At 48.2% G+C, this 18,825-nt stretch overlaps 2 protein-coding genes across 4 annotated transcripts in view; one reads left to right on the top strand and one right to left on the bottom strand.

Annotated features, from left to right (window-relative positions):
- The window catches only part of LOC307101767 (EEF1A lysine methyltransferase 3), a 26,565-nt gene extending 20,798 nt beyond the window's left edge, over window positions 1–5,767 (top strand). The window contains exon 6 of one of the 2 annotated variants that reach the window (XM_079775171.1): window positions 4,608–5,767. In XM_079775171.1, coding sequence (XP_079631297.1) covers window positions 4,608–4,723 — 116 coding nt within the window. In that variant the 3' untranslated portion in view covers window positions 4,724–5,767. Of the gene's footprint in view, window positions 1–1,874; window positions 2,528–4,607 lie in introns of those variants that run through there. The other variant, XM_079775169.1, reaches the window with a different exon arrangement.
- The window catches only part of AVIL (advillin), a 19,477-nt gene extending 723 nt beyond the window's left edge, over window positions 1–18,754 (bottom strand). The window contains exons 1-18 of one of the 2 annotated variants that reach the window (XM_079775163.1): window positions 15,819–18,752; window positions 14,513–14,587; window positions 13,600–13,796; window positions 12,104–12,212; window positions 11,911–12,021; window positions 11,403–11,605; window positions 10,860–10,938; window positions 10,673–10,771; window positions 9,854–10,007; window positions 9,657–9,757; window positions 9,035–9,172; window positions 8,775–8,933; window positions 7,597–7,776; window positions 6,154–6,299; window positions 5,905–6,049; window positions 4,233–4,421; window positions 3,560–3,628; window positions 2,522–2,638 (exon numbers count right to left, since the gene is read on the bottom strand). In XM_079775163.1, the coding sequence (XP_079631289.1) occupies window positions 2,522–2,638; window positions 3,560–3,628; window positions 4,233–4,421; window positions 5,905–6,049; window positions 6,154–6,299; window positions 7,597–7,776; window positions 8,775–8,933; window positions 9,035–9,172; window positions 9,657–9,757; window positions 9,854–10,007; window positions 10,673–10,771; window positions 10,860–10,938; window positions 11,403–11,605; window positions 11,911–12,021; window positions 12,104–12,212; window positions 13,600–13,796; window positions 14,513–14,587; window positions 15,819–15,884 (2,337 nt within the window). In that variant the 5' untranslated portion in view covers window positions 15,885–18,752. Of the gene's footprint in view, window positions 1–2,521; window positions 2,639–3,559; window positions 3,629–4,232; window positions 4,422–5,904; window positions 6,050–6,153; window positions 6,300–7,596; window positions 7,777–8,774; window positions 8,934–9,034; window positions 9,173–9,656; window positions 10,008–10,672; window positions 10,772–10,859; window positions 10,939–11,402; window positions 11,606–11,910; window positions 12,022–12,103; window positions 12,213–13,599; window positions 13,797–14,512; window positions 14,588–15,818 lie in introns of both variants that reach the window. The other variant, XM_079775162.1, reaches the window with a different exon arrangement.
- Window positions 18,755–18,825: the final 71 nt, after the last annotated feature.

The following is an 18,825-nucleotide window of genomic DNA, read 5'->3' on the forward strand; positions in this document are numbered from 1 at the left end:
AGGTGGATCTTGTTGAGAGCATAAAATTTTCCTAACATTTATTTATTGATGTTTAATGAGTATTTTCTATCCAAGTAACATTATTAATATACTAGAGGCCCGATGCACGAAGATTTGTGCAAGAATGGGCCTTCCTTCCCCTGACTGCCGGCACCACCTTCGCTCCGGCCAGAGCTGCCTTTCCGCCTTCCCGCCTTCCCACGCTGCCCAGAGGCCCGGAGCGGCTGGGGTGGTGCAGAACGCCTGCGTCGTCGCAAGCCTCCTGCCCTGCTGCTGGCCCATTGGTGCCTGCGTATGCAAATTAACCTGCCATTTTTTGTTGGGTTAATTTGCATACTCCTGATTGGCTGGTGGGCATGGCGAAGGTACGGTCAATTTGCATCTTATTAGTGTAGATGACCTGTGCTTTTAAGAAAGCTGTAGTCTAGTACTCAGGTATTGGTTAGATAAGATGTGGAAATCTAGAGACTCTTCCCAAATAAAATTCTTCAAGGGTTAATTCATTTAACCAGAACTTAAGAAGTGCCTACTATTTGTCAGGTACTGTTTTAGGTGGTGAAAAGCTGAGAATGTGATGGTGAACAAGACAGATAAGGTCCTTGATCTTAAGGATACTACTAGAAGGGGAGACAGACAATAAACAAGTATAAAGGGACTGGAGGGAGTGAGGGGAGCAGTGTTAGGTAGGGTAGTCAGGGAAGGCCTTCTTGCGGACGTGATATTGGAGCTGAGACCTAAATAATGAGGCGTTGATGGTTAGTTTTTTTCTTGTAGGAGCAATAGCAAGTGTAAAGACTCAAAGGCTGTAATGAGCATGTTAGAAGAAAAGCAGCTACTGGCTGAAGGGAGCTAAGTGAAGAGGGTACTGGTGTGTGGGATTAAATCAGAGGGGGGCAGGGGGCAGATTGGATAGGGCCTTGGATGCCATGGAAAGGACTTTGGTTTCTTCTCTATGTGCAGTAGGAAGCCATTCAAGTGTTTTAAATAGAACAGTGTCATCTGTTTCAAAAGCCCATTGGTTGTTAGGTGGGGAACAGATTGTAGGAACCAGTTGGGGGACTATTGTATAGGCCACAGTGGCTGGACCAGACTGGCAGCAGAGAGGTGGAGAGCAGTGGACAGAGGCTAGCTGATGGATTGATGTGGGAGGTGAGAAAAACATATCAAGAAAGAGCCCTGGAGCTCTAGCTAGTTTGGCTCAGTGAATAGAGCATTGGCCCTCAGACTGAAGTGTCCCAGGTTCGATTCAGGTCAAGGGCATCCTTCAGCTCTGATCGGGCTACATGCCAATTGATGTATCTCTCTCACATCGATGTTTCTCTCTTTGTGTCTCTCCCCCTCCCTTTCACTCTCTAAAAATCAGTGGAAACATATCCTCTGGTGAGGATTAACCAAAGAAAAGAAAGGAAGGGAGGGAGGGCGGGAGGGCGGGAGGGCGGGCGGGCGGGAGGGAGAGAGGGAGAGAGAAAGAGAAAGAAGGAAGGAAGGAAGGAAGGAAGGAAGGAAGGAAGGAAGGAAGGAAGGAAGGAAGGAAGGAAGGAAGGAAGGAAGGAAGGAAAGAAAGAAAGAGAGAAAGAGAGAGGGCGGAAAGCGGCTGGTAGCGAGCAATGGAGTCGGCGGGGATGAATAGTTACTTGTTAGTGTCAGTTGTTTGGTGGTGGTGGCTGCGGTGACCAAGAAGGGGACGGGATGGCTGGTAATGTGTGCCTCTCAGGGAGAGCAAGAGTGAGAGGGAGCGAGAGAACGAGGGAGTCGGCGGGAGAGAGAGAGAAACATTTATCGGTTGCCCCCAGTGCACATCCCGACGGGATCAAACCCACAACCTAGTTATGTGCCCTGACTGGGAATTTAACCCCCCACCTTTTGGTGTACAGGATGATGCTCCAACCAGCTGAACCACACCAGCCAGCTATTTGCCTAAACTGGAACTTAAGCTGCAGCCATTTCTTTGTGGATGTGTCTGATTTGTTACAGAAGGCACAGGATACTAAGAGTCATCGAAGACAAAGTTGGAGGAAGTATGACAACCAAGAATAGCCTAAAGCAGTGGTCGGCAAACTCATTAGTCAACAGAGCCAAATATCAACAGTACAACGATTGAAATTTCTTTTGAGAGCCAAATTTTTTAAACTTAAACTTCTTCAAACGCCACTTCTTTAAAATAGACTCGCCCAGGTTGTGGTATTTTGTGGAAGAGCTACACTCAAGGGGCCAAAGAGCCGCATGTGGCTTGCGAGCCGCAGTTTGCTGACCACGGGCCTAAGGAGACATACTGCTCAATGTAACAGGATGTCCTGGATAAGATCCTGAAACAAAATGGACAATGGAGAAAAACTGAGGGTATCTGAATAAAGTATATTCTATGGTTAATAATAAAATGAAAGAAGGAAAGAAAGAGCCCTGGGTTTTTGAGCTACTGGTAGCTCAAATGTCTGAGTGCTTACGGTGTTCCAGAAGTGTCCTAGGCGTGTATGGAGACAGCCACTTTACTCCTGGAGAGCTGCACTTGCATCAGACTCACCTCCTTTTTGGCAGGGTCCACATCCTCAGGCAACTCTTGATTCTGATTTTTCAATAGAACGTCTATAGGGTAATATTTTATCTCCGAATTCAGGGAGAGAGTTGTATTCCTCATGTCCTAGGTAAGATAGATGGAAACGGAGACACAGGGTAAAAAACTGTTCAGGGCAGTGCAATCGAAGTTCTGTGTGTATAATATTAAAATTTTGGTTTATACCACTTCACTCTTCGTAATTAGCTTTTAGAACAGTTGTCCCCAAACCTGGCTGCATGTCAGAATCATCAGGGAATCCAAAATATTCAGACTTTGGGGTCCTTGGGAAAGCTGATTGAATAAATATAAGGTAAATCCTGCCTAGCCATTTTGGCATCAGTGCTGTGCTTAAATCTCATTAAATATTGTGATCACATCCCTTCTCTTGGCACTTAACTTGGGCTCTGCATTTCCAGGCTTTAAATGACTTCAGTTGAAGTCATACTTTTCTTAAAATACATTTTAAAGATGCTACATCACCATTAGCTTTGGAATCTTGAGTTTGTAGAGCACAGAGGACATAATTGTCAGTTGGTTTGGACAGCTGGTGCTGTCCAGCTCATCCTGATGTTAAATTGCTGTTGAATTCCTGGCAGAGGCTCCACTTCTTTTAGCCATTAAAATAGGGGTAATGACCTGAGTTTCTGTGGATTCCACTGTCAGAAACTGATAAACATATCATTTGGGTTAGAAACTTACTACTTCTATGTGAGAAATGCTGTCAATAAATTTAATCTGTCCTGAATGACAGAGTTGAATAATAAAATTAGTTTTTGTTGCTTTTTAAAAACAGCAAGTCTGTTTTAAATTCTGGAAGGCGGTAAAATAAAGAACTTGGCTCTGAGACCTGCTTTTCTATTCATTAAAACAATCTTCATATCGGAACAGACGACTTGAGTGATACTAAGAGGACATGACAGGGTTTCACCCATGTGACATCTGCAGCACTCGCTGTTTCTCTTTGGCTCTGGCTGCCTGAGTGACTTGCTCCTCCAAGAAACTCACAGCAGTGATTCTCGTGATAGCAGCAGTGTCTCCCAGCTCTTCTTTTAACTGTTCATAGGATTTCCCTGCCTGAAAGGAAGAGAGAGAAAACAGGGTGAAGAGCTGCATATAAGGATGGCCATCTCAGGCCTAGTCTGTACCCTCGAAAAAAGCAAAAACGCCAGGGAATCCCAAGACATTTCAGGGATGAGCACAAATGAAAATCCCTTCTAGGCCCATGCAGGATTGGAAGGTATGTAAACATCATATGCATTCTTTGCTGGTGGCCCCTCAATCCTCCCTATAAGACTTAAGACAGCAGTTGACTAGAAGTCAGAAAACCTGGTTAATTGTGTCTTTAGACAAATAACTTCTCTAAGCTTCCTCATCTGTAACATGGGAAACCATGTTTACTGTAGCTGTCAGGATGGTTGTAAAGTTAAAAAAGAGGTGTGTGGGTATACTTTCTAAACACTATTATTTCTACACGCTGCTTATTCCTGAAATAAGCTGTGAATTCTCTAACTGGACTTAGTGCTGTGGAGGGTGGGAAAGAGAAGTAAAAAGCAGGGGACAGGGAGTAAGGGAAATGTGGACTTGGATATACTCAGCCCTTGAGTACCCCACCTTCCCACTGAGCTGTTAATGCTGAGCTCCCTGACAGTAAGAACGCCTCCCCGTTCTCTGTTCTTACACTCCAAATGTGAGAGTCCCAGGCCAAGAACCAGCCTGTGAAGATGGGAAGCTCGAACCCCTGCTTGATGATCAGGATCGGTGTGTCAGTGTCTCGCCCACTAGGGTGAGTGTGCAGGTACTCCTGGGCTGTAGCCAGAGCTTTCTCCTTCTCCATGGCATTGGCCTCAGCCCCAATCCACAAGAACACCTGTTATGGTAGAGATAGAATATTTGTTAATGTGCTTATAACAAGTTCTGTGTACTAGATCATAAACACTGCCCTCTTTCCCCCCCCCCCCCCAGCAATTCACAGCCTCAACAGAGAGCTTTTCTCAGAATCATCTTGATTTGTGATTTTAATTGCCATGTGTATCTCCCATATGTACATCTCCAGACCTGAGCTCTTTATCTGAACTTCAACTTCCTGAATCCAACTTCTTGCAAAACACCTCCTCTTGGCTGTCTTCAAGCACCTCAAATATAACACCCCAAAATGTAGCTCTTTTCTAAACTTTTGTCTGGGTCTCCATTCTTGGTGAAAGGTCATTTTTAAGGCAGTAACCTGGGATTCATCCTAGATGCCCCATTTCCAGTGAGTTACTAAGGCCAGCCAGTTTACCTTCTCTGAAGTTATCAAATCTGTCACCATCTCTGCATGTCTACTCCATTGCTCCTATGTGGGCCCGCGCAGCAGCGCTTAACTGGACTCTAACCATAGACTACTGACTGGCCTCCCAGCATAGTCTTCTTTTGTTCTCACCCCCATCCCTCCTCTCCTACACTTGCTGGAATGCTCTACTTAAAGTGCAATCCGACCTTGCCACTCACCTGCTTAAATTTCAGTAGCTTTCCAGGATAAATCTCAGACTTTTTCACATAGTAGGTAAGGTCCGTACCTACTTCTTCAGCTGCATCTCTAGGGTGTTCTTTAACTCTAGATCTTATGTTCTGATAATATTTTTCTTTCGTAGCTCCATGTATACTAGAATAATTCGTGCCTTGCTTTTACTTGTGCTATTTCCTTAGCCTGGAATGCCTTCTTTACCTGATTAATGCCTATTTATCCTTTGAGATTCAGTTGGGAGCCATCTCCTCCAGGATGTCAGCTCTGAGCTGCTAAATGGTGTGAGTGCCCCTAATTTGTGCTCCCGTGGCACCTTTTATGCACCTCCATCATAGTAAAATGATGCTTCTACGTCCCCACCCCATCAGCCTGTGAAGTCTCAGAGCAGGATGGCACTCTTCACCTTGGTGACATCACACCTCACTCCGTGACTAGAACAGAGGAGGTGCTGAGCATGTTTGCTGAGCCAAACTGAAGAAAATGGGATGTCAGGAGAGGTTGCTTTGGAGATACCCCTTTTCCACCCCTTTGTTCCTCAAAGGCCCATATTTGGGTGTGGAACCTGCTGCTATTGATCCTGAGAGAAAGAAGTGCCTGATGACAGATAGGATGGCCTGATTTTTCCCAGAGCAAGGTGGGAGAGTTCCCAGGATGGTGAGTTTTAAACAACATTCTGTTCTTTCCAACTCTGGTAAAACGCAGGCTCTGTTGTTGGTCACCACTGACAATTGTTTGATTGACTTGGGGATGGTCCTGGGTTTATTCTGGCAGCGGAGTTACTACATAAAAATAGCCCAAACTGTGAGGATCTCTGTCTTTTGTTCCAAGCACTCTGGCTGTGTCTTACCTGGTCCCAGGTATCTAGGAGCATCACATCACCTGGGTTCAGGTCATCCTGGGTGAATTCTGTGATCTCAGTGACAATGAACCGGCCAGTCTTATTGGAACATTCAAAGAGACGGGGCTGGACATCCAGGATTTCCTGCTGTAGTCTGCAATATAGTCCGTTTGGAGGAACTGAGCTTAGAAATCAGGTGTGGTTCACAAGCCTGGGAGGCAGGGGGAGCCAAGAGGAGGGGATGTAGTGGTCCCATACCTTTTGTGATTGGCATAGGGAGTTTTCCCTCCCAACAGGTCCCAGAACTCCGGCGTCTCCTGGCCCTCGGCCACAGTGTCCTCAGTGCCGTTACAGAGAAGCCCGGCCAGCTCCTTAGCCATTGCCCGCTCATCCCCACTAGACCCCTGAGAGGGGGGTGAGGAGAACACAGATGTTAGTTGCACATGAGCACGTTGATGTGGAAAAAAAGCTTCTGAGACTAATAGCTTAGTGTAGCTAGGATCAGCTACCAAGCTACAGTACTTTGGGACGGGGAATAGGTTTGTTCTAGTGCTGGGAAAGGGGTGGGGTGGGGGGAGGAAAACACTATGGTGGCAAAGAACAGAACTAGGCTCTGAAACCCACATGGATGTTGACAAGAGTCACCTTTGTTTTGGTTTCAGTTGGAATTTTACCACCTACTTTTAATATTTTTAAGAGAAAAATTTAAACTTATTTTTAAAATTACATAGGCAAAAATTCACTCTTTTTGGCATACGGTTTTATGAGTCTTGACAAATGCATCGAATCGAGTTACCACCACAGCAAAGAATCAGAGCCTTGCCCCAGCAAAAAATGTGCCTAGACTATCCCTTTGTATCCAACTCTTCCGATCCTTAACCTCTGAAAACCACTGTTCTGCTCTCCATCACAGTCGTTTTACCTTCTCCAGAGGTCATAAATGGAATCATACACTATGTAGCCTTTGAGTCTGGCTTCTTCACTTAGTATCACCCTTGTCGTTGTGGGTATGACACTCACGCTTTGTGTTGCTGAGTAGAATTCCATTGTATGGATGTAATGCTGTTTATCCATTCTCCAATGGAGCTACTTTCAGTTTTCGGTGATTGTGAATAAAGGTGCTATGTGCTATAAACATTTGCATATGGGTTTTTGTGTGAAGACAGTGTTTTATTTCACATGGTTAAATGCCCAGGAGTGGGATTGTTGGATCGTATGACAAGTGTATGTTTTATAAGAAACATCCTCATCTGCACTTGATATTCTCAATTTTTTTAGTCATTCTAATAAGTGTGTATCTCATTGGGTTTTCACTTGCATTTCCCTAATGACTAATGATGTTGAGCATCTTTTCCTGTTCAATTCTCTTTTGTGAAACAACTTAGTTCTTTTTAATGCAGATGCAGTCTGAATGGACAAAAATCACATTTTTAGTGTTATTGTTCAGTGGTAATGCCTGTCTTATTGTAATCCACCAAATTGGTGTGCAAAGATTGAGTTATTTAGAAGTTTATGGAGTGTCTCCTGGGACTGGGCAGGACGGTCATTGACTTTCTAATTGGAGGTCTAATTGTGGAGAATGTTGGCAGCCCCTTTGAAGACCCTTTAGGAAAAAGGTTCCTCTTTCTGTGAACTGTTCCAGCCTTGCTGACCGGAGGGTGGGCACAGGGCTGGTGTGACCACTGAGCCCAGCCATCCTACCTTGCCGTACCACAGGTAGTGCTCTGCCTGGGCCCGCAACAGAAAGACGTCATTGGAGTTCAGGGAGGAGGCAAAGGCTGGCACCTCCACTGCTTTGGTGTTAGATTTGTCATTTCCTTGAATTTGGAAGAGCCTTACTGGAGGGTCGGGCTCGGTATTTCCCTTCCTGGAAGTCCCACCCTAGAGAAAAGGAGAAAAGCAGAGTCTGGATTTGAGGTGCACTGTGGGAGAGAGCACTGGGCTAGCTGTTGAGAACATGGATGTATTTGACACCATATTTGCCACTGAGGAGCTTGTAGGCTAACTGGGAGAGGTGGGGGTGACCTGGAGTTATGGTACCAATAATGTTAGCTTTCATCCTGAGACCTCTGTTATATGGAGGCTTTGTGGCTGGTGCCTTACCTACATCATTTCATTGATCCTCCAAATAACTCTGTGAAGGTTTATCCCATAGTACAGATGGGGAAACTGAGGCTTAGAAACCTAGCTAATAAATGGCAAGACTAGGACTTGACCCCAGACTTGTGTATATCAAGCATGTGCCATTGTACATTTCTGGTAGTGCTTCAGCCAGGGCTTCATGGAAGAAGTAGGACTTGAATCTGAAGGACACATTCGGTGGGAAAGGTTGATGGGGAGTGAGATATGGCACACGTGCGGCCCAGTGAGGAGACCCACCTGATGAGTGGAGCGCGTAGGTTAGGGCAGTGGTCAGCAAACTCATCAGTCAACAGAGCCAAATATCAACAGTACAACGATTGAAATTCCTTTTGAGAGCCAAGTTTTTTAAACTTAAACTTCTTCTAACGCCACTTCTTCAAAATAGACTCGCCCAGGCCGTGGTATTTTGTGGAAGAGCCACACTCAAGGGGCCAAAGAGCCGCATGTGGCTCGCGAGCCGCAGTTTGCCGACCACGGGGTTAGGGAGTGAGGGTAGCGCACTCACAGGGGTAATCTGGGTCGGGTTATGAACAACCTTGAACATGAATTAGGCAGTGGTTTGGACTTGAAGTCTTAGGCAGTTGGGATTCACTTCAGGGTCTTAGAGAGATTAACCCCTTCTTGTCCATGTCTACCCCAAGGCCTGCTCTCCACCCCTCCTCTCCTCTCCCGTAGCCCCTACTTGTTAGTTCGGAGCATTCTGGCTCCTGGTGTAACTTTATACTGAGGGCTCTCACCTCAAAGATAACCAGCTTTCCTTTGAAGATGGCCATGAAGTGGCGTGGCTCCTTCCCCATGGTAACCCGAACCTGCACAGGGGCCCCATCAAACTTCCGATCCATCTCCACCGCCTGGAATGCCGAGGCTGCCAGCTCGTCCTGTGAGGCGTGGCGGCCCTGCAGCGGTGACAGGAGAAATGGCTGCTGCTGCCCTTGCCCCAGCCTAGTGGCCAGAGGAAGCATCATCTCTGAAAGCTGAGAGCCTGCCCCAGGCCTACCTGCCAGATGTACAAGATGTAACGCGGCTTCGCGCAAACCTCGAACGTGTAGAGAACCAGATAGCAGTCTCCCCCATAGAAGAAGCCGTACCACTGATGCTCCACGGGGACCAGCTCCAGATTTTCAATTCTCCAGACCTGGGTAACAGAAGGAGACAGTTCCCCAGAGATGGGGTGCTATGTGAAGCGACAGCTGCCTGAAGGGAACGGGGCGGTGCTTAGCAGAGAATCCTCACGTAAGCCACTAACACCTGCCACTCAAAGTCCCCTGCCCCCTCTGGGGCTGCTTTCCCAGTGGCGAGGGCTTATCACATTTGCATGATTTGAATCTGGAGGAGAACTGGATTCTCCCTGGTCAGGCACCTCCTGTCACAGCTCAGAGGTGATTTGAATAGTTCTGCCAGGTGAGTTATTGATAGCTCACTAGGGTATCTGCCTTTCACTTTCCTGAAGAATTGTGGGAAAAATGCAGACTCAGACATCTCGGAGAGAATACTCCTAGGCACCGGAGATGAAAAGGAAAGCAAATCAGACACAAAATCACCTGCCCTCTCCTCTACAGCAGAACAGCCAGGAGGCCAGAGCTGCCTGCCTGCGCTGAGATGGGAATCGTTAGGCTTACCTCGATTTTTCCATTGCCGTCATCCACCATTCTTTCCTGGGCAGCTACTTCTGGTTTGGAGTGCAGCAGAGTCACATCAAATTTATCCTGGAAAACTTTAGCTGCAGAGAAGGGGTTGGGAGAGGCCGAGTGAGTGAAGATCATCCATGCCTGCCTTTCTGCAGTCCCGGTAGGAAGACAGTCTGGGGCAATCTTACCAATTTTACCAATGCCGAACGTTTTCCCCAGGCCCACGGTCTGCTCCTTCACGGACCACTTCTGGAACAGCTGCTTGAACATGGCTGACTCAGCACCATCGTTGACGGTCTCCACGTTGGTGCTGCTGGGGTAGCCCTTCATCTTGATGAAGTTCTGTAGATACCCCGTCACCCCCCGAAAGGCAGGTCAGTCAGGGAATGCACCGAGTCCTTTACTGACTGGTCATTCACCCTTTTGAAGCCAGTTGGTGGGATTGCTATTTGTTCCCTTCTGGGAGTCGGAGTCAAATTCTAACTCATTTCTGTTGAGGACAGATGTACCTCACTCAAGGAAAGGACTGAGTGGAACATTTTGTCATCTGTTTATTGGCCTGTCATGATTATTATTCTTTTTTTCTGTTCTTTGAACACTCATGTAGAATACTGACTTTGTCTCACATTCATTTGCCCATTTATTGCTCTGTAAGTGCATCCTGCTTGGTTTATCTGTGGGGTCTGCACAATATCATAAGCTCCTTGAGGACAGGGCCATTACCCTTAATACGTGCTATCTGTCCCCTTCAATAGTAACAGCCACCTTTTATTGAGCCAGTGTGTGTACCAGGTACTGTTCTGAATGCCTTACAGATGTTATTTAATCCTCACAGCAACCCCAGGGGATGGCATTGAACCTGGATTTGAATCCCACTTTGCCTGACTTCGAAGTCCATGTATGTAACTGCAATGTTCTTTGCTCAAGGGCCTAGTGTGGCTCTCTGAGCACAGCTGAAGTGTTACTGACAAAATTTTTGGACAACGTTGTGCATCTGTAGCTCCTACCAGGGCCTTAGACATGGCCATCTGCTTCTCAGCCTTTGTGGCTCCTCTTCCTTTCCACACGTAGATCTTGGTTCCGCTGTGGTCCAGGATGTAGCAGTCCTGAAGCAGTCAGGGACACAAGTGGTTACACTTTCCCCAGGGCCTGCCCTGAGGCCAGGTCTGGCCACCCCACTCAAGCTCTGCTTACATCATGGCTCAGTAGGTCCTGGACCAGCGGCCTCGTCGCTACCTCTCTGACCACCAGCTGCCCAGCTGAGTCTGAGACACTGGAGAAAGGGAGAGGTTAGCCTGTGCCTTCTCTTCTGCAAAGCATCTTGTAGTCGTTTGGTATTTTCCTGGCTTTGTTTTAATAAGGAGTTCCTAGGGAGAGTTTGACTTCCTATGACAGGCCTGGCTTGAATGCAGATGGGAATGTGAGGGACTCAGTTCTCCAGTGGAGACTTGTGCATCTCTCTCCAAACATCCCGTCACATCCCTGAGCAGGTATAGATCCAAGTAAAGGAACAGTTTCCCCAAGAGACCAGGAAGAGTTGCTGACAAGGACAGATGGTAGCTGCCTCCTTGAATCGGAACAGCAAGCTCTTTCAAGAAGCTGCATTGGAAAAAGACTAAAAGAAAGCCAGACTCCTGCACCCAAAATGAGCAGCCAAGCAGAAGTGTCCCCTAGTCTTCTAGGAGACACCTTCCCCCTGTCCCAGCTTCCAACCAGCAGCCAGGTTTAGCTACTCACTGATATAACATGATATTTGATTTCTGCTGCTGATCTAGGATCTCATCTGGGACCGCAGGCTTGATAATAGAACGTCGGCCGAGGGTGTCCTGAAGGACCTTCATCAGCTCTGGGCTTGCTGCCTCCTTGTCTCCCTCGATCACTCCTATTTCGGCACGGCCCCCTCGCTCCCTGTCCCGAATATCCTTTGCCAGAAGCATAGCCTGTCAAAGAAACCCATGGAAGCACTTAGCTTCTCTGCCCCTCCCCCCTTTTCTGCCTGATGGCTTTGGGAGGAGCAGCCTAGATCCCAGACAGGAGTTTCTCTGATGCCGAGGAGCCCAGAGGTGAGTCACAGACTCACATACTTGGCCTCTTTCTAAAACAGATTCTGCTCCAAGGCAGGGGTCCGCCTTGAATCTCAGGTAAGAGCCAGCAAGGAAGGAAGAAGGAAAAGGCACCTGAGAGAGCCACGCTCTCTGAGCAGGCCTGAGGGGGAGGAGAGCAGGAAGGCTGGAAAGAGCTGTACCTTCAGACGCTCCCCGCTGTTGCTCTCTGGACCATTCCACTGGATGATAACCTTCCCAAGGTCCAACAAGAAGACATCACCTCGGTTAAAACTGTCCCAGCTCATTTCCACCTGGAGGTAGACATTACTCAGGAGGAATTCTTAGGTACCAGGTAGAGAGGCCCTGGGCCCAGAAAAAGCGGGGAGGACTTACCTCAGTGGCCCTGATGTTTCTCTTCCCCTTCACGTGTAACAGCCGCTCCACGTCATAGGTGTTGGTCTCCACATGCTTCATCCCAGAGGCCACACCCCCCCTCTTGTAGCTAAGGGAACATCCATTAAGTTATTTATTGAGCACCTGTTCTGTGTTAGGTACTGAGGAGACAGTGGTGAATCACACAGATGCAGTTTCTGCCCATGGGGGTGACAACAGTAAATAAGCAAAGTAAACCTATACGGCAGTCATCGCTGCCACAGAAGGAGACACAGTGGCAGACTTTTTGACAGAGTGGTCGGGCAGTCTTCTCAGAAGGTGTAACAGTCCAGCTGAGAATTAAAGGAATAGGAACCAACAACAAGGAACTAGTGTTCAAAACAGAGGGAACATTGGTAATAAAGACCCCATAGCACGGAAGAGCTTGTTTTGTGCTGGGAACTGTGTGACTATCAGTGTGTGGCAGGGAGAGGGGCACAGCTGGGCAGCAGCAGGAGCATCGATGACACCATGGCCTGAGGACCAGCTCCCTCCTGGAATCAGTTCTCCTGCCCCGGCACTCACCCAACCCAGCCTCCATACCAGGTTCCTGGTGACAGAGTGATGCCCTGTGCCCAGCAGGTCGTGGGAACTGCCAATCTGTACGAAGCTGGCCTTGGACCAGCCTCAGAATTCTTGAGCTCATTGGAATTTCTTTTTGTTTTAATCTCAAGTGCAAAGTTTTGAGTAAATCAAACTCATTAGTTCATGGAGCAGTACCAGAACCCGCTCTTGTTTTAGGTATTTACGTATTCTCTTTTATCTGCATACCCTACTCACAGGCCTCACCCCACCATGGGCAACCATTCTAACAGTTTAACATGGATTTATTTTTATTCTGGTGAAATGTGGACTGTTGTTTTGTGTGCATGTAGTTTTTTTTTAAAAAAAAACCACAACAGAAATTGGTATTCTGTTACATAGCTCAAGGCTGTTTCTTCCTGTGTGCACTAAAGCAGCCTGATGTTAAGCTCTGTCCATGTTAGGTTTGTATCTAATCCGTTGCTTACGGCTCCTGCATAGTACTCCTTGATGTCATGGAGTATTTTTCTTGTCCGGTCTCCCAGTGATGGGCTTCTACATTGCCTGCAGCTTCCGCCACCACTAATGATAACTGCTGTGAACATCCTGGTTCATGTGCCTTTATGGAACTGGGTACGTGAGAATTCCTTTGAATTATACACCCAGAAATGGGATTTGCCTCAGGGGCAGATTACTCTTTGGAATGCTGTGCCAGTCCTCCCTCCCACCAGCAAGGCACAAGGGCTCCTATTTCCCCACAATCTCGCCAGCACTAGCACCGCCCAGCTCTCAGATTTGTGCTACTCAAGTAGTGGAAATTATAAGCTTAGTTTGGATTTACATTTCTCTGATTACTTTCTTCATGTACTTATTGGCCCTTTGGGTTTCCTTTTTGGTAAACTGCCATTTTCCCTGGCTCATCCTTAACTACTCACATGATGCCCTGCTTGAAGTAGCCGCGGAAGGTGTCGGACTCATGGTGCTGGACCTCTCGGTGCTGCACGGGGCTGCCCCCCAGGTAGTCATCCAGCTGTGTGGCGTAGATGGCTGCGCAGCTCTGCTCATCCTGGGAGGAGTCCTTCCCGATCCAGAAGTGGATGTCCTGGGAGAGGAGACTGCCCGCTCTCCGGGTCTGGGATGTAGCCAGAGATCAGGTCAGGGACCAGCTCGCCTCCCCTGTGCTGCTGCCCGCTGGCATGGGGAGAACGCAGCATACAGTGGCTCCAGACCTCTCCCTCCCTGCAGTGGCCCCTAAGCGGACCTACTGTGTGGCTCAAGCTCAGGCAGCCCGGATTCCTCTCCACATTTGGGAAAAGTTGACAGCTTATTGTTCTCAAATAAATGGAGTGCAACAGGGACCTTTTCCAACTTGGATTGCAGACTTACCTTGCGGCTCCTCCATTCCCCTGAACTTACAAAGCTGGCACAGTGCTGATCTGTCCATCTTGTGGCTGTCAGCACTATTCATGTGGGATGTTGTTTCCTCAACTAGAATGAGCACTTCAAGGCCTGCATTTATCTGGCCTTCTTCCACACCACTGTAATCTGGGGGCTGCCCCCTCCCCAGGATGTGCTGTTTGTGAGTTACTTAGATCTAAGTTCAGACTGAGGGCCCCACCCCCACCCTCTGATGCAAAATTGAAAACTCCCACCTAAGAACGGCCTTTAAGGTCAAATTGTAGGCCTGTCCTATATAACATTGAGGAAGAGTCAAGATTGACATCAGGGATCTGAATAGCATCATTGTCAGGTCTCTCCTCTGCGGAGCCTGGCTCTGTGGAGCCTGGCTCTGGGGAGAAGCGTGTGGGAATATGGGGGGGGGGGCAGGGGGGGGAGGATAGTGCTCACCGAGAGGATGATGTAGCAGTCCCCCTCATAGAAGCTGCCATGGGCACTCAGGGGCACGAGCGCCAGCTCCATTTTCTGGAAGGATAAGGGATATATATGCACAGGCTGCATTCCCTCCCACCTCCCCCTCCCCGAAGCAGCCCTTTCCTCAAAGTCACAGACAGCAGGGGAGATGTCCCCACGGATCTTACAGGGTGTGGCAGGAGTAGCATGACCACCTGGCTTCTGAGCTCAGCCTGGACGCCCTAGTCTGAATCTGGGTGCCTGTCCTCGCCCCATCCTCCTCCCTGCTGCACTGTGAGGACCCCAGCCCGCTGCAGGAGAAAGAGCTGGGGATAAGCTACAAAATATGCCCTCCCTCCGAGCAGCTGCACCGCTGCCTCCGACATCGCTCTCCAACTCTGACCACCAGTGCGGCCGCGGTCTGCAAGAACAGAACGCTGAGGTCCTGTGGGGCTTGGTGGGGTGAATGCCAGTCGCGTGTGGGCTCCAAGCCCCGCGTCTGGGTTGGGGCCCTGCTTTATCACCTGCATGTCTGTCTTGCCCAGGAGGCCTATTCCCATGGCCTCAGATGCAGATTTTCATCACTACCTCCAAGTGAAGTAAACCTGCAGCCATACTTGTGTGTGTTCTATGTAAAATGTGTGTGTTAAATGTAAAAACATTAAATGTCCCATAATTTTTGTACTTTTTAGTACCTGTTGGAAATGTCCTCGGCTTCTCACACACTGAGCCGCTTGCTAGAGGCTGTGACTCTCCTTCCACATGGAGGGTAGTGGAGTGAGGCTTCACTTCTGGGTTTTAGGCAGCACTCACTCGGCTCGGAGCAGGGACGTGAGGGTGGGTGGGGGTCCTTTCATCTGGCCGGTGGGGCTGACCAGGCCAGGGCAGTTCCTAGCTATAGATTGCTGGAGCTCAAGGTCAGCCATAGGGGCTCAAGTCCAGGTGGGAGAAGGGATGAGCCGTGCCCTCTTCTGTGCAGTGCCCCCAAACCTCCCCGACTACTTTGTGGGAGCCAGAGCACTCTGGTTCTGACAGAAGCCCTGGCCCCACCCATCTCCCCAGGGCATTTACTGGAAGTGCAGACTCACCCGAGCAGATGGCTAAATAAAGGACAAGCTTACTTTTGCTTGGAGCCTTTCTCTCCAAGGCTAAGAACATTTCCTCCACCTGCCACCCACCTGCTTTGAACACCCAGGAGGGGTCAAAGGAAAATGTGCACCTAGATGCTCCTGACGGGCGACAGAAGGGCTGTCCCGTAGCAGGCCTGGGTGACTAGGGGAAGGTGTGCCCCAGCCCCGCTCACCTCTATTCTCCAGGTGATGATCCCAGGGTCGTTGCCCACAGCCCTGAAGGCGCTGCTCAGAGACATGGCTCTTGTTTTCCTGGGACTGAAACATCATAGAGCAAGCAGGGAGATGAGGCCTGTCCCAGCAGGCATTCGTCAGCTTTCTTCCTAAGTCACTTCCGAACCTTTTGTCAGCCACCCTGCCATGTCCTGCTATTTCACAGTGATGGGGGAAATGACTTGTCTGTTATTTACTGAAGGAGTGATAAATATCCTAAGCCCTGTGTTGTTCACTTTATGTTATCTCATAAGCTGAGTGTATTTTCTTTGTCTTAAATTGTAGGAAAACAGATTCAGAGAGATTAAATAATTTGCCCAGGATCACACACTAGTATGAAATCCTTATCTGATCCTAAAATCTGTGCTTTTAGTCTTTTTGATGTACTGCAGCCCTTTCTAAACTTGTCTAAATTCAGTGGTACACCAGGAGGAAAGCTGATGTCAAACGAAGTATTTCTAAATTGGGCTGCCTTCTCTCATTCTCATCCTCTAGTTCTTCCCTGCTTCTCCACCGTCAACTTTCTGACCTTTTCTTTGAGCTTTTACTTTCAAGTAAACTATCCTAAAACTCAGACAACCCATCCTACTTGTCTTATGACTAATATATTCCCTGTACCTCACAGAAAAGGTAAAATGGCAAGCAGGGCTGGGCCTGGGGCAAAGAGTACAGGTGCCAACAGGGGAAGGTGGGCGTGGCCTGGCCTGCCAGTGAGCTGCTGCCCTCCCCCCCACCCCCACCCTAAGGAGCCAGTGGTGCTGTGTCTGGCCTTGGGGGGGGAGGGGGAGGCAGTGGTAAAGAGAAGTCTGTGTGGATCGTGCACCATCTCTATTCAAGACGTATCCAGGGTTATTGAGCACCTACACATGTCCATGGTCACATAGGGCCTTTATATAATTAAAAGGCATGCCTGGTTCTTGCTCTCTAGGAGCTTACAATCTGATGACAATACACACGACTGATGAATATGGCCAAGAGGCAAAGGAAAAGGACTGGCTTGATGGATCTATGTCGGATGAAAACCCATCCACAAAGGCTGTGTGGAGCTTTGCTATCTAGAGGCACATTGTGCTTGCTAAGAGGAGCATGTCTGGCCATTCTTTCCTTGAGCTATGGTGAATGAACCCGGGCTTGGAGAATATGCGCTGTTATTTAGTATGTATTTTGGTGAAAACACAAAAACTCCCTTTGTCTATTGCTATGGCAGGACTAAAGCTGAGCAGTGAGGCGGAGCAGCCACTGTTTGAGGATTTAATTTGATAACTTGCATCGCCCCACCCTGTGCTGCTCAGAACTGCCAGGAAATATTTGTTCAGGTTTTCTTCAGACACTCCATTTCAGTCATTCAAGGCAAATGCTGTTAGCCAACTAGGCAAAGGGAACAAGGACCAGTGAATTCACTCCTTGAAGGTAGACAAGTGTCAACCTGGTAAAAGCCAAACCAAGTGGCGTTAATTAGGGACGTCTCAGAGGCCAAAAGCAGTCCCATTTGTCAGCAGGGACTTAGTCATCAGGAAGGATCTTACGGGTCCTGGGTCCCCCAAATGCAGGAGAGGACATGCTCAAAGGGACTTCTTGCCATACTGGAACACCCAGAAAATGTGACTCCATCTATAACATCAAATTTCCCCAAAACTTGGTAACCTCTCTCCCTCCTCCCAGGTTCTTATAAATTCAGCACCCTTTAAGATCAATCACTGCAGAAACCCTTGGGGTGGGGTGCAGTTTTGAAATCACGAGTTAAAAGCAAGTGGCCCTTAATTCTTACAGAGATAACAGTATGAATGGACCCCAAACAGAGGTTGCTGGTTTTAACCTCTCCCTTGCCCCAGACCATCTCTCTGAGGGATCTTCTTCATCCCCAGCTTTTAAAAATGTGCCCTGTCTGTTCAGAGGTCTTTAAAAAGGGTCTTGGTTTCTCAGCAGAAGTTTGCAAAACGGGTTTCAAACTCCTGGTTCAACCCTTTAAAAGCCTCACTGAAGAAGACAGAGCAAGGGAAATCTCAATCTCCTCTCCCTTGTTTCTTCCTTGTTCGGTAGGATAGCTCTACTGACATGCACCCGTAAACGGAATAGACCTTACCTTGCTTCTCTCCCAGTCTTCCCAGTTTGCTGGTGAGTAAGCAGCAGCACTTTTGAAGAACCACCCCAAAGCAGGAGTCTGCAGGTCTGCTGCCTGAGCTTAGTAATGGCTGCACAGACACTGGGTTATATTTGCTTGGGTTTGCATCTTAACCACATTTTCCTAGTCCTGGCCAATCACAGCCATCCTAGCCCTGGGCTTGACTTATTCAAACCAGAGGGAAAGCTTTATCTGTTCCTATTCAAAACAGCAAAAAACAAGAGCAGACTTTTAAAGGCTTTTTTTTTTTTTTAAACTCCAGCTCCACGCCCTGATCTAATTGATTTTTGAAAAGTGCATAGCCTATCAATAATGCAGGAAAGAGGGTGGGAGGATATGAAATTTGCCATATTGTAGATATGGATGCATTATGCTGACAGGAGGCAAGGGCTAGAGCTGCCTGCCCAGTGCCTGGATGGCCAGGCTGGCAAGCGCCTCCCCAAGAAGCTTCTGGGCATTTCTTAGAAGGGGAGGGCAAGTCTAGATGAGGGGTCAGGAGTGTGTTATGCCTCATCCTGTTTTGCTTCTTGGTGTCATACATCACTCCAATATTTGAGTGCCATGTGCCAGGAACCATCCTGGTTTGGGAACATCAGTAAGGGGCGCAGAAGAATTAAGTCCCCTGGGCTGCAGGTCCATCCCCATAAATCAATAGGACACCAAGCACTTGCTTATTAAGCACCTGGATAGCAATGGAGTTGGTTCTATTGGGGGCCAGGGAAAAGCTAATGTAGCCCAACTTCTGTGACCTTGAGCAGAAGCCCTTGCCGAGTCTGCAGCTGGTCTCCCAGCCATGGTAATCCAGCTTCATCATGACGAAGGGGTTGCAAGGGGTGAAGGGTGTG

This window comes from Cnephaeus nilssonii, assembly GCF_951640355.1.
Source record: "Cnephaeus nilssonii genome assembly, chromosome: 6".
NCBI classification, from domain to species: domain Eukaryota; kingdom Metazoa; phylum Chordata; class Mammalia; order Chiroptera; family Vespertilionidae; genus Cnephaeus; species Cnephaeus nilssonii.